Genomic DNA, 13496 nt, shown 5'->3' with positions numbered 1-13496 from the left:
GCTCTCAGAATAAATTGTGTTTTCTTGCAATAACCTTTCAGTGACACTGCTGGTGGTTCAGGCATTCAGACCTCAGCTCGGCCCACACCCAAACGCCTGCCTTACATCCCAGCATTTTATACACCCAGATAAATGTTGCCTCATTTTTACCTGCCCCTGGTCTGGGCGTCCTTAGGACATGCTTGAGTAATATATCCCAGCTTTCTCTTTTGCAAAAAGGAGAGCTGGAATCCCATTAAAATGGAAGCTGAAGGTATTTCATAGTTACAAGACGTCAGCAGCCAAGAGGTTTAAGAAAAACAGCAGGGAGAGAGGCTTCCAACAAAATCCTCGGGGCTGGCAGCCTTGTGCTTGCGCCGCAAATAGCTTGTCCTGTGGCTCATCTGCTAACTCTTAACATTCACATGACTTGGCTTATGCAGCGATTACCTTACCTGCCAGCTAGTCTCGTCTTAAAGAGAAGTGAAAAGGCATTCCTGCATCAAGCCCTGCAGGAATGCGCCAGGAGCCCTGAGCCGCCTCTGCCTTTCCCGCTTAATCACCTGGGGAATTCGTACCCTCTGCCTTCCCCTCTGCTGCCCTTGCTCTCAGCACTCCCTGGAGTATTTATATTGTGGTCGGAGCCGCATAGCTTTTACCAAAGCTGGTCTGATGGACAGGGTGGCAGCGAAGCTCCCGAAATGCTGCTGGCTCTGGGCATGCGATGCAGCAAGAATTCACTGATTTGTGGTCACCCTCCAGGTAGCAGCTGGTGCTGTAACGATGGCTGGCATGGTGGTACGGCCGCGACTCAAGTAAGGGGCAGCTGCTCAGCATTGCTCAGATCCGTCCTTCACTTGCCTTTTTTGGGTCTGTACCCAGGACTGGCTGCATAGATGGGAGCCTACAGCTCTCCCTCTTGATCAGCAGCCGCTGGGGAGATAACATCGGTGATTTGCAGCAGCCAAACACCCCGCTCCCCTCCCAGCGCACGCCCAGCACTTGCAAGCCACCTCTCTGGGCACCTCTCGCTGTGAGCTGGCCACCCGGGCATGGCCCCCAACACCTGTGGTCCCCATGCAGGTAGGGGCTCAGGAAAGCAGAACAGAGGCTTCTTCCTGCTCCTGTAGGACCCAGAGCCCGGCCTCAGTCACTGGCCATGCTGTTACATCCCTCCCAGCACCGGGCAGGAGCCTCGTGCTGCTCCGTGCAGCCTTCTGTGAGCCTTCTCGCCTCGATGGTCCCTTCCTCTCCGCAGGTGGAGGCTGGGGGCAAGATGCCATCACATCTGCAAGGGGCTCATGGCCATGCATGGGGGCCACGCAGCTCTGGGAAAGGTCCCCGGGAGCTGCGCACACCCCAGGCTCTGCGGGCTCTGGCACCACGGGGACCCACGCTGGTCCTGGCGTGGAGGACTGGGGTTCGCCGTGACTCCAGCAAGCACATTTAGTTCTGCTCCTCTATGCAAATCCTGTGTCTGCTGCCATTTTTGGGGGCCCCAACAGTGGCTGATGGGGAGGATGCACTTTCCGCTCCGGGTGCTGTGCCGTGACGGGGCCAGGGAGTCCCTTTTCCAGCAAGCGTGGGCAGCGTGCCAGGGGAGTGGAGCGTGCCGGGGCAGCTGGGGAGCACCCGCAGGGCCGGGGTGCTGCTGGGGGGATGCTGGGGGAAGGAAAAGAAAAAAAAAGCAATGACAGAGGAAACATGTTTATCGCCTCTCTGCAGAGGGCTGGGGCTCAACCACAGGGGGTTTTCTGAGCCATGATTCAAAATCATGCCAGGCTCCTCCATGCAGCCGTCAGCCCAGAGAAAGCCCCGTGTCGGGGGTCTGGCAGCCCTGCCGGGGTGGGCACAGGGAGCTGGGACTCCCCAACTTCTGCTTTATCCCCTCCAGTGGCTTTGTGAGCTCAGGCGTGACTGCAACCAGCCGAGAGCAGCCATGTGAGATGCCACGAGGCTCAGCGCTGTGGGCACGGCCCCCGGCAAACCCTGGGGCATCCCTGTGCCCCCAGGGGACCCAAACAGTGCCCGAGCCAGGGGAGAAGGGGGACAGGCTGGGGAGGGGAGGTGGCATGGCTGCTCTAGGGGAAGCAGAGCCTGGGACATGTGTGGGCAGATGGGTCGGAGGCTGTCCAGGAAGCGTGGGCAGAGCATCTGCGGTGGAGATGTCGTACCCCACGTCTCCCCAGTGCCGGCTGCAGGGGCTCGGGAGCAGCCAGACCCCCAAAGGGCTCAGGTCTTGGGGGCCAACAGGGATGGAGCGAGGAGGCTGCCAGGGGCCAGGCGGGTGCCCTGTGTCCTGCCCTGGGGCTTGCCAAGTGCTCGGGGCTGGGCACCAGCCCAGCTGCGTCACTCGGGATGAGGTGGGGGGGGACAGGACGGTTCAGGGGTGCGCTGGGACGGGACGTGGTGCTGACTCAGGCCCCTGCGGGAAGGCTGGTCCCGGCAGACAGCCGCCCATGGCCAGCTGCCAAGCCCAGCACCCTGCCATCCGAAAAGCCTTCATTTTCGGGCAGCAGAAAATCAACATCCTCCTTTCTGAAAGGTCACCTCAGCAGCAATGCAGCAGAGCAAAGCGTGAGGAGAGGGAGGGGAAGGCGACTGCCTGAGCCCCCCAGCCTGGCTCTGCTGGGCATCCCTCTCTGGTCCAGGTGGGATCGAGAGTCCCCCAGAGGGACAGAGCTGCTGTGGCCCCACAGCAGACCCCAAGGGAGGGAGAACAAGGACTAGGGTCCTCAAAGGCTGAACTCCAAGCCCTGTCACCCTGGCCATTGCTGCCCAGGCAGTTATCTGTTGTCAGCTGCCCCGGGCAGGCGCTTGCCGTGCCACAGGAATGGTGGCACAGCCCTCCACACCGCTGGGACGTTCACCCATGGCAAAGCAGCTGCCAGAAACCACCTGGGGTCAAACTCCCCCAGGGCTTCAGAGGAAAAGATGCTGAAAGTGGCGTTTTATGAAAAGCTGCCTGAAAGAGGGGTTTGCTTCCGAGTGTGAGGAGCTGGCTCAAAGTGGGGGAAGCAGCTGGTGCCCGACTAAACACAGAAACCAAAACCTTACAGCGCCTGAATGGCTGCTCCCAGGAGTGGTGATGGTGCAGAGCATGGCTGCAACCTCTGCCAAGTGAGACCTGGTTTACATTTGACACGGTGGCTGGAGCAACCTGCCAGCCTTCGCCATCCTGCCGCACTCTTCCTCTCCACAGTGCCGTGCCCCACCCATGGCAGGTTTGGCAGCGTCCGGGAACCAGCTCTGCCTGTCTCCTTTTGCTGCTTCACTTTTCAGACACTCTGGAGAAAAAAACTCACCACCCAGCACCAGCATGCCCAGCAGTGTAAGCCACCCAGCGCAGCCCTGTAGTGGGCCAGGGTGGGCACAGCCACGCACGGTTCCTCCAGCGGGCACCATCCCCAACAGCAGCCTCGGCCCTGTTGGACACAAGAACACCCGGGGGTACCTAGACCTGAGCTGAGCAGTGGCAGCAGCAAGCACAGCCAAAACCGACAGCTTTTCTGAACGATCACTCTTGTGACAAGGCTTGTCACCTCTGTGCTCATGCGATGAGCAGAGCAGTTCACGGGGCACCTCACACCATCCTCTTTTCCTTTGCACCCTGCTGCTCTCTGCCTATACCCCACGCCAAGGGTTTCCCAGCTGCAATGGGCATGCCGTGGGGCCAGAGAGAGCCCGGCTCTGCCCCCACAAACCCCCCAGCGCAGGAGGCTCAGGCGCTGCAGAGGTGCCAGGACTTTGTGCTGCTCCCAGGTCCTGCTTCCCTCTCTGCTCCGCGTATGCCTGGCGTGGGACAGAAACTCTCAGCCTCTGTCAGGTTGAGGGGACCAGGTGCAGGAACCAGGGGATGCCTGGTAGGGAAACCTGGCAGGCAAAGGCTGCTCCAGAGCCTCTGGAGGCAGAGGGGCAGCCCAGAAGCAGAAATGAGATGGGTGTCGGGTAGAAGGTGACTCAGGCAAACACCCTGCTGGAAAGCATTGCCATCCAGCTCGGTTGCAGCATCCCAGCCATGTGACGGGATGAGGCCAGGCAGCACAGCCTTGTGTGGCACAGTCCAGGCTGGAGTCCTCGCAGGCAGATCCTCGGATTCATGGGAAGGCAGCCCAAGCCCAGCAAAGCTGGGGGTCTTTGGGGAGGCCAGGCATTGCAACAAGGTGGGGGTCCCCTGAGGAGGAGCCCCCTTCATCTTCCCAGCTCTGGGCACGGCTCTACACCGTGCACCAGCTCTGTGCAGGCACTGCCATCTGCAGGCAGCGGCTCCGGGGCCAGCTCTGGGCCTCTGCCAGCACCAAGCGCACAGCACCGTGACTCCTGAGGGAGCAGCAACCCAACCACTACAGTCACCCATACCCAGCAGGGCTGCACCCTGCACCCACCCCTCGCTGCTGCACACCAGGGCAGGGAGCCATGTCCCTGCCCCCACATGTGCTCACCCAGCCCAGGCTCGAGCAAGCTCTTGGTTAAGACGTGGAGAAACCAGCAGCGGCTTCTCCGCCCCAAGCAGCCGGCAATGGGACCGGAGCAACTAACCTCATGCCTGGCTGCTCAGGAGGTGCAGACAGCCCCCAGCAAAACAAAACTCAGCCTACACCTCCCTTGTACAGAGCATTGGTGGCACCTCTGCCCCGTGCGAGGGAGGAAAAGGGGCTCTATTTGAAACGCAGCGAGGGAGTTACTTATAAAAGTGCTCCTTGGAGCCCCATGCTGGCCTGTGGGAGCAGACTCTTCCTTGCCTTCCTCTTCTTTAGGCAAGCAGCATTTGCAGCTCTGCACCCTGTTAATACTGACACACACAATGGGGGACACATACTCCACTCCCAGTTTGCTCTGCTTCATGTGAACAGCATTGCCACAAAACTGTCCCCATAAAAATCTGCCCATGCACCCACAAGGCTCTGCCCATGCTGAGGTGGCTGCCTGCCCACATCCAACAGGCAGAGACACATGCCAGCAGGGAAAGAGACCACTGCTATAACTAAAGTATAGTCTCTCTGCCAGAAAACGGCCAAGAACATGTTTTTCAACTAGTTCTGCCTCTAAAAAGGAGCCCTTATCCCAGGTGGCTTCAGCTATGGGGCCTTTACCCTCCTGTATCCCTGGAAGGAAAGCAAGCATCCTCTGAGACCACAGAAACAAGACACGGGAAACTCCACACTGCAGAGGGGATTTTTCAGAAGCGTTTATTTCACTGCTGACACTGGAGCTGCAGTAGGCAACTGCTCACCCAGCTGCCCTTTGCTGCAGAAGCATCACTCCCCTCCAATCATGACAACCCACATATGGTCAGTGTCTGCTCACCTTTCAGAACCTACATTCCAAGACCTACATCACTGGGATATTCACCTGTTCGGGACACCACTTAAAAGGATTAAAAATAATGATAATAATAATAATAATAAAGCAATCTACAAAGTAACACTTGGAGGCATCATGCAGAAACCAGATGATTTTAAGACTACATGGCAGATTAGGTTTATTGGACGAGTGCTAACTGCTTCCCTGCCAGTCCAACACAGTGCCAAACTGGGGTGTTCCCAGTCAGGGCAATAGCTCTGTTCCCTACCAGTGGCAGGAAACATTTCTAGGTCACAGCTTATACTTCCAGAACTACATAAGATTATGTGCTTGTAAAAGGTGCCGGGGAGTCCTGAAACTTCCTTCTGTGACACTGCCTGCTTCCTACCCAGTGGCAGACACTTGAGTGCAGAAGAGTGCCCGAGCTGTGGGGTTTCTTTTTTCTCTTTTTTTAAATAAAAACAAAAGCTGACTGGTAAAATGTTATTCTTAGCACAGGTGGACAAAAAAAATTAAAAAAAAAATTACATTACACTGGAAGTCTATAGATTGGCCCATAAGAAAGAAGTAGCTATATACTATTGCCCCACAACAAGTTTTTCTTCACCTACAGTTTCAACTTCCCAAGTGAGGTAGGGAGAGGGTGACCACATGAAAAAAAGGTGGTGTTTCCAAAGGATTCCACTGTTTTTAAATTATCCTTTTGAATCCTTCATGTAAAGTTGAAGTGTTTTTTAAGGAAACACTGCTTTTTCTTCACAACATTCAGAGTTTTGGGTTTTTTTGGTTGTTTTAGGTGGGGGAAAGAGGGAGAAAGAAAACAAGCATCCCAGAGATGAAATGCTGGCAGTTTTGACACATTTTGGAAGGAAAGCACAGTTATAAAAAGGAAGGAAATAATGTAGTGAATCTGCAGATAGAAGGGAAAAAAAATTACAGAGTGCTGACATAGTTTGCACTGTGCCCGCTCCAACAGCATTGAATTACACACCCTGTTCACATGGAAACATACTGTCATACACAGCTGTCAGGAGAGGGAAAGTAGACACTTAACAAACCTGCAGTTTAATTTTATAGGAATTGGTAATATAGAAGCCTTTCATTGCCCCTCCTAATACTAGACAGAATGTATTTTAAGGCATAATTTAACATCCATTTCTTCCTAAAGCAATTTAAAGTGTAACAAGCCAACGTGTCAGACACAGAAAACTCAACAATAGCTATTCTGACAGAGATGAAAGCTATTATATGTACAGTGCAGTATTTGCCTTCAAACAGGGGAGTCTTGTCTTTAAAAAAAAAGAAAAGAAAGAAAAATAACTGCAGACCCAGATTCTAAAAAAGCAAACATTGCCAACACAAGGAATGTTCATTAGAGTCCAGTTCCCACTAGAGCTACTCAATAGGAGGACGTACAACGTGATTATGCTAAACCGCGCTGATTGACTGTTCCCAGAGTGTGCCCCCGGGAGGTGGGGGGCAGAACCATGGGAGGCCAAACTCTGCAGTACCCTAGTGCAAACTGCCTCAGAGGAAAAGCCTGTAGTCAACAAGCCTTTACACCTATTGTTAGGCTTCACTAAGAGGTGTAGTAGTCAGGTGTCACCTAACAATTTCAGGACACTCCCATAAAGGTGACGGTCCTGTGTGGATTCTAATGCACATCCCCCGTGAACAGTGTCCTGCACACATACACCTGCCAGGCTACCGACTTTCCCTCTTCTGTGGCTGCAACCGGCTCACAGCCACCAGAATCTCACATAGACGATCAACATGATAAAAAACACAGCTACCGCTGCAAGTTTGGCATAAGTGGAACGCATGTTCAGATACTTCGCATCCTGACGGTACTTCTTGGACAAACTGGACAAGCTGTTGGCCTTGGAATCCAGAGCTGTTAAAGGGAAAGGGGAGAGAAGTTAATCAAGATTAACCCAACCAGATGTTCCCCAAATGTTACATTAACTGAACAAGTTTCTCTGGAGCAGCTGGAAGCGCAGCAGTTTCACGCGGCAGCACGCCCTGTACCTGTCTGCACTCCTCTAGTGCTTATGCTGCTGGGATGAGAGCCACCCAAACTGGTGAGATGCTGGTCTTGACCAAAATAAGCACCAGTACCTGCCAGGTGCTTTAGGATGCAACTGATCCAACCGAAACACCCACCTAGTCCATTGCTTTTTCAGGACGTTCAGGGATTAGCAAGTCTTTCCCTCTGGTATGCTCTACCCAGCCAGCTGACTGAGGGTACAAGGAACCGTATGACAAATATCAGCTATTCCCTGTACCTGAAAGTGCCTCTCCTCGCTGTAAGACTTCCTCAATGTTGGCCACCATAATCCTCTGCACATCCTGCAGCTCTGTGTTGATGGAGCCCAGGTTCCTCCTCGCCCGGCTATCAATGTAGAGCTTCTTGGTTTTCTGTATGTAGGTATCTGGAACAAGAAGGGGCTATCAAGAGGGAATCTCGCCTAACACAGAGCAGCCCAGCTGATGAAGGAATGGGAGCACTACTGAGACAGCCAGCAGACTGCATGTAAATATTCACTGGAGCAAGGCCAAGAGACTTAAAGCAGGAAATCTGAATCAAAGGACATTTACCATTTCCCTACCACTTCTCTATTCTCTTGCTTAAAACACCCATTTCTCTAGGGCCAAGAAGAGGCTGAAATGTCAATTCCATAGCCCAAGCTGGAGAGGATCCTGTGGCTGCTGCTCCCTCCCAGCAAGAAGTTTCCTAACTAGCCACAAGGAGAGGGACCTCACCAAATTCAATGAAGGAATAGGGCCTGGAGACCGTTGGCACCTTCTTGCCATGCTGCTCATCAAACTCTGAATGCAAGTCTTCCAGATATGCAAAGGCCAGTTTCTTGGGGAATGCAGCTTCACACAGGACCAGGTAACACACTCCTTTCTCAATGATGTAGCTAGAAGAACAGCAAACAGAGCATTAATCAAACAATTTTGAATCTATGCTATCAAACACCACCCTGCACACCTTTAATCCTATGAGGCAATGAGAACTGGGTACAGGGACTTCCAGCTTGCCACGTCTGGATCAGGTGTAAACCTTTCTACCTTCTATTTTTTCCTTTACCTACAATAAATTTTCCTGTAGCCCCACACCTTATACCTGTGCCAACAGCCCTGAACTTTGACTTTACCAGAACAAAAGTTGGCCTGTGAGTATCATTAGCTTAACAAAATACCAGCAACAGAAGTGGTGTAATTTTGGAGTAAAAAAGGGAGGACACCCTCCCTCCCATAGTCAGAGGGAGGGAAGCACAAGAAAGTTTGCCAGCAGAGTAGAGGGGAAGGTGGCCAACACAGCTCTAAGACAATGCAGCACAGCCAAGTACCTGAGGCCCACAAATGGGAAGCTCTGCCCTGAGATTAGGGGACACACAAGAATTTGGTTTCAGCATGCTAAAAAACCATCCAGTGACTGCCTGCTCCTGCTTTGCATTTTGAAGGGCTAGCTATCCCCTTCCCTGCCAACACCAGGCTGTTGGTGGGCTTTCGCTACCCACATGCATGACCTGAAATGCAGCTGGGGAAAAATATTGGTGCTAGATGGGTTCTGGTGACTTCCCCTACAGCTTTGCCATGGGTAAGGATGACTGTGCTACCAGCTCTTCGGCTGCAATGTGAGGAGCTCCAAAATGTACATTGGAACAGGATCTGCTATTGCTGTGCAACACTGCTTGGTTTGTTCTGCAGCTGAATGCGCAGAGAGGTTCTCTTCTCCTCACACTGCCCCATCCCCATTACATCTAATTTTTAGTTGTTCACAGAGGTTTAGTGCTGACCTTGTTTCAGTGTGAGCTCCAGTGCCTCCATCAGCACTGAGAAGGGCCTTTCATTATAATTCAGCTAAAAAGCCTACTGAAATAAGGGATAAGATAAAACCAATCTTGAGATTATTTAGGCTTCACTACAACTGTCTGCTGCTGCACATTCCCAACTACATTTTCCTCCTCGCTTAGCCAATAGAAAAATAAAGACAACAATATTCCCACCAAAACCAAGAGAGTGGAGACAGTAGATAGCCCTGCATACAGTTTTGAATGCTTATCTGTACTATTCAGGGTGGAATTTAAATGCTACTTTTATGTTACCTTCCTTTGACTTTCTGCATAATACCATTATGTAGCAGTCTAGTTAGCATAAAGATTAACAGTGTATTAAAGAATTGACCCAGTCACGAGGGCACTGTAGTTAAATAAGTAGCTTAAAATTTTGTAATTAGCTGCATCAGGCTTACAAAACAATTTCTCCCTCACACTGTTTTTCCAGATAGCCCCAACAGGTCCAAGTGCTTTGAATTAACCATCCTCAGCTGTTTCTGGGCTCAGGAATATCCATTTCTCCTGCCTCTATATGGCCTGTGTGCAAATCCCACCAGCCTTCAAACAACAACCAACCCATCCCAAGCAGAAGCAAGAAACTCCAGTTACTATAATCCATTCCACAAGTGTGCCCCCATGAGCCCATGCTTTTATTCTTTTTTTATGTCCCTCAGCTTGGACTGCATCAATGCGTAAGTCTAATCCTACAGTAGTACCTCATGCCTCTGTTCTTCCCTTACCCTTGGAGACCTGCTTGACAGCTTGGAGTTGCTACAAATCATCACCCAGAGCTTGATTTATCTACTGTCATGAACAGCAAGACTTGAAAAAAAATCTTTTGCAATAAGGAAAACTCATGTTGACATAAGGAAAACTTCTGTACTCTGGATTTCTGCACACTGAGTACAGCCAGTAGGTTTCTTATAATTACCTTGGATCATTTTGAGAAAGAAAAGCTTTATCCTGGTAACAGTGGCAAAGGCCAAGGGTTGTTTTCAACATGACAGGTAAGAGCCACTTCAGCCATTCATCAGCCAAAGGTCAACTACTGACTGACAGCACAGCAGACTCCATTGGTGTTTCTGTACCTGCACAGCTATGTACACCGAGTGCAGTAGCTGAAAGGGTGACACAGCTTTTGGAGTCAAAGTCTAAATATTACATTTGACAGAAACCATCTCAGTGGTCATAGTTTAAGCTTCACATTTCAGCAAGACTAGGCTCTTCTCTGAATTGATCAAGCTAAAAACGTTCAACACCACCTCAGCAAGTTCAGCACTATGCATAGCCACACTTGTAACTCTCATACCACAAAATGCTCTACCCTGGTTTGTGCTGCCCTCAGCAGTCAGAGCTCTGATTTGGCAGAAAAAATGATGTGCTGCGTTAACGAACAGCATGGCCATCAGTCAGCATTATTTTACACTAAATCACAAACTTCCCCATTTCCTCCCCTTCCTGTACTGTTATCTCAGGAGGTTTTCTGATCTGAAAGTATTCTTTCCATATAGGTCCTGCCTTAATGTCCCATCTTAAAGGAGGCAGCAGTTGAGTGCTTTGCAGCAGCTGTCAATTGCCTGTGGAACTTGTCTAACCTAACTAACTCAATGCAGAAGGAGAAACACTCCTTTTCCTGCTCACCTGACAGCCAGGTAACCTGTCTGATTCAAGACAGCTGTCAAAACATGAGCTTGCTCAAGTCCTCCCGTCTCGTCAGAACCAGTGACATTACAGCCACCATTAAGAGCCTTCGATTTCCTGGGCACTGTAAGTGGCACAGCCTTCCCAGACATCGCTCTGCTTGCATCATGGAAGCAACACAAGAAGGGATTTACTAGGATCTACGCAGACTCTTTCCCATAGGATCTACACAGACTCTTTGTCAAGGCTTCACTGCCAGTAGAGTTACACCCCTGCAGTGCCATGGAAACATTTAAACCCAGAGTTTTTAAATTCTAGAAAGTTTTAACTTCTAGAAGGAAGACGATACAGTGCAGCACTTTGCAGTTAACTCTGGCAACAACACCCAAACCCGACAGGAGATAGGGATGGCCAGGCTATTTTAATCAGGGCTATCCTCTGACCACTATAACTCCCTATCAAAGGCAACCAGAAGCCAAGAGAAAAAAGATTTAAAAAAAAATCTTGTCACAGTTACCATATGTAAGCCAGCCACAAGAAAAGTTGTCCTCAAAAACTCATGGCTTTTGCCAAAAATTGCCCTTCCCAAAAACTCCTGTTCCTGTCTTTTCATGTCACTGAATCTCTGAAGGCACAGGGCAGGAGACTTGCTAAAGGGCCCTTGTTATAGAAACAGAGACCTAAAGCCAACTTTGCCCTGCATTCAGAGGCTGTCTCCCACTCACCCAGCCGTAAACGCGCACCCGGTCACCAGGGCTGGGGAATCGAGAGGGATCCTGCTGCCGGCAGTGCAGCAGAACTGGTGCCAACCGTGGGAAACCTTGGTGCATGGCTGGCAAAACTGCACAACTCTGCCCTGGTGATCTCACATGGCACCTGATCTCAGAGACTTCTAACAATTTTTTCTGCTAATAGCATATTTCTGATTCTTGACAAGATCTTGGGCCTGACTAAGTTCTCAAGGATTATTCTGCTAGGTAATTACATGCCATATAAAGAAGCATTTCCTTTCTCAAACATAAGCTTGCTCTCCTGCCCTTCACTGACTGCCGACTCTTCCTCTGTTTACTTGCCTTTCCAGTTCCCTTGCTATTGATTAGGGAGTAAGGATGTCTGACCCACATTCTCTGTAAGTTTTCATCATTTTACATTCAAGTTCCCTTGTTAGCATACTGCCGGAGAAAGCCAAAAGTGCTTTTAAGTTGAGAGTTTCCAAACACTTTAGGAAATTAATTAAACACACCCAACACATTTGGCAACAATAAGGCTGAATCTACCAGATGAGACAAAAAAGTTTGTCAGATATTAAGGAAATAATAATATTAAAAAAATCAGAGATGCTCCATGTGTTTCTAACACATGAAACTAATGCACGAAAAGACACACCCTCATGGGATATACAGAGAGGGAAATCTTGAGCAAGAGGAGCTCACAGTGGTACCGCCAAACTGCTTTTACCAAGAACATCACTTTTTTAAAAAGACAAAACACAGGACGTACAGAAAATGCACTGAAGGTATCTTAGAGGGTGCAAACAAACAGAAAAGCCTTAAAGAGAACAGACCCTACACTGTCTTCAGCAAAGGCAGAACTATGAACCTGGCTGAAAAACAAGTGCCAGACAGCAGTATGCCAAGAAGTAAAAACTGACACGGTCTCCCCTCCGAGCAGCTATTACACTTCAGCTAGCAGGGCAGATAGTTCAATAACTCGCCCTCTCTCATGCAGCCCAATTTCTAACAAATCCTCACCCTGACCCAGAAGTGCCTTCACTTATTTCCATGGTGTCAGAAGCCTGTTCCCCCATCACGCCTACAGATACTTACTGGAAAGCCATGGCTCCTGCTTCGAGAGTACATCTCGTGGGGGACTGCTCGTTCAGCTTGCGGAAGAGCTGCTTCGCTTGACTCTGGTACTGCTGTAGATCGCGGCCTGACTGAGAAGGGAGGACAGGCGGTTGGGGGCGGCTACTACGGGAGAAAAACCACCCGCCCTCAGGCGGGGGGGCTCCGGGGGGGGGGGGGGGGCCAGGCTCAGCCCGAGGAGAAGGAGCTGCCCCCAGCAGCACAGAGGCGTCTCTCCACCTCCCACCCGAAACCGCCGGGCGGGAAATACTTGTGCAAGAGCCGCCCAACTTGTGAGAGGGGGCTGCGAGAGTCGAGCTGGGCCGGCCCCCCGCCCGCTCCTCGCCGACACGCCGAGGCGGGCCCCCCGCCCGCGCCCCCCGCCCACGAGCGGTCCCACCTGCTCGTCCTCCTGCATGGAGGCGGCCAGCGGGAGCCCGTCCGCCACACGGGCGATCATCGTGAGCAGCACCATCTCCGCGGCCCCGCTGCGGCCCGCCCGCCGCTCAGACCCGCACCCGCCGCCTGCCCCTGCCACGGAGCTGGCCGGAAACTGCCGCTGCAACATCCGGTCCCACCGCCACCAGCAGCACGGGTACTTCCGGCCGCGCGCCAGGAAACCGCCCGGTCAGCAACACGACCCTGCCGCTAAGGGGCCGCAGCGGGAGAAGGGGAGGGAAGCGCAGCAGAACCGGGCGCAGCCACATCCCCTTCCTGGCCACGCCCCCTCAGCGCAGACACGCCCCCTGCACCGGAGCACCGCCCACAGACAAACCACGCCCCTCAGCTTTAGCCACGCCCCAATCGCATCCCTATCCCGTGGCTCCGCCCCACCGAGCCCCCCACCGTGATTTAGCCCCGCCCCATCGGGCCCCGCCCTCTC

The 13496-nt window shown here is 51.9% G+C and overlaps 1 protein-coding gene across 1 annotated transcript; it reads right to left on the bottom strand.

Moving 5' to 3' along the window:
- Positions 1–5143: 5143 nt before the first annotated feature.
- On the bottom strand, positions 5144–13183 carry SEC22B (SEC22 homolog B, vesicle trafficking protein). Its single transcript, XM_030033688.2, has 5 exons — positions 13014–13183; positions 12596–12705; positions 8047–8207; positions 7569–7715; positions 5144–7177 (listed from the first exon to the last, which is right to left on the bottom strand). Exons 1-5 carry the CDS (start codon positions 13179–13181, stop codon positions 7023–7025), a joined length of 741 nt encoding a protein of 246 aa, XP_029889548.2. The 5' UTR covers positions 13182–13183; the 3' UTR covers positions 5144–7022.
- Positions 13184–13496: the final 313 nt, after the last annotated feature.

The sequence above is a fragment of the Aquila chrysaetos genome, chromosome 12, assembly GCF_900496995.4.
Source record: "Aquila chrysaetos chrysaetos chromosome 12, bAquChr1.4, whole genome shotgun sequence".
NCBI classification, from domain to species: Eukaryota; Metazoa; Chordata; class Aves; order Accipitriformes; family Accipitridae; genus Aquila; species Aquila chrysaetos.
The sequence above is the reverse complement of the archived record's forward strand: the minus strand, read 5'-3'. Positions and strand labels throughout refer to the sequence as shown.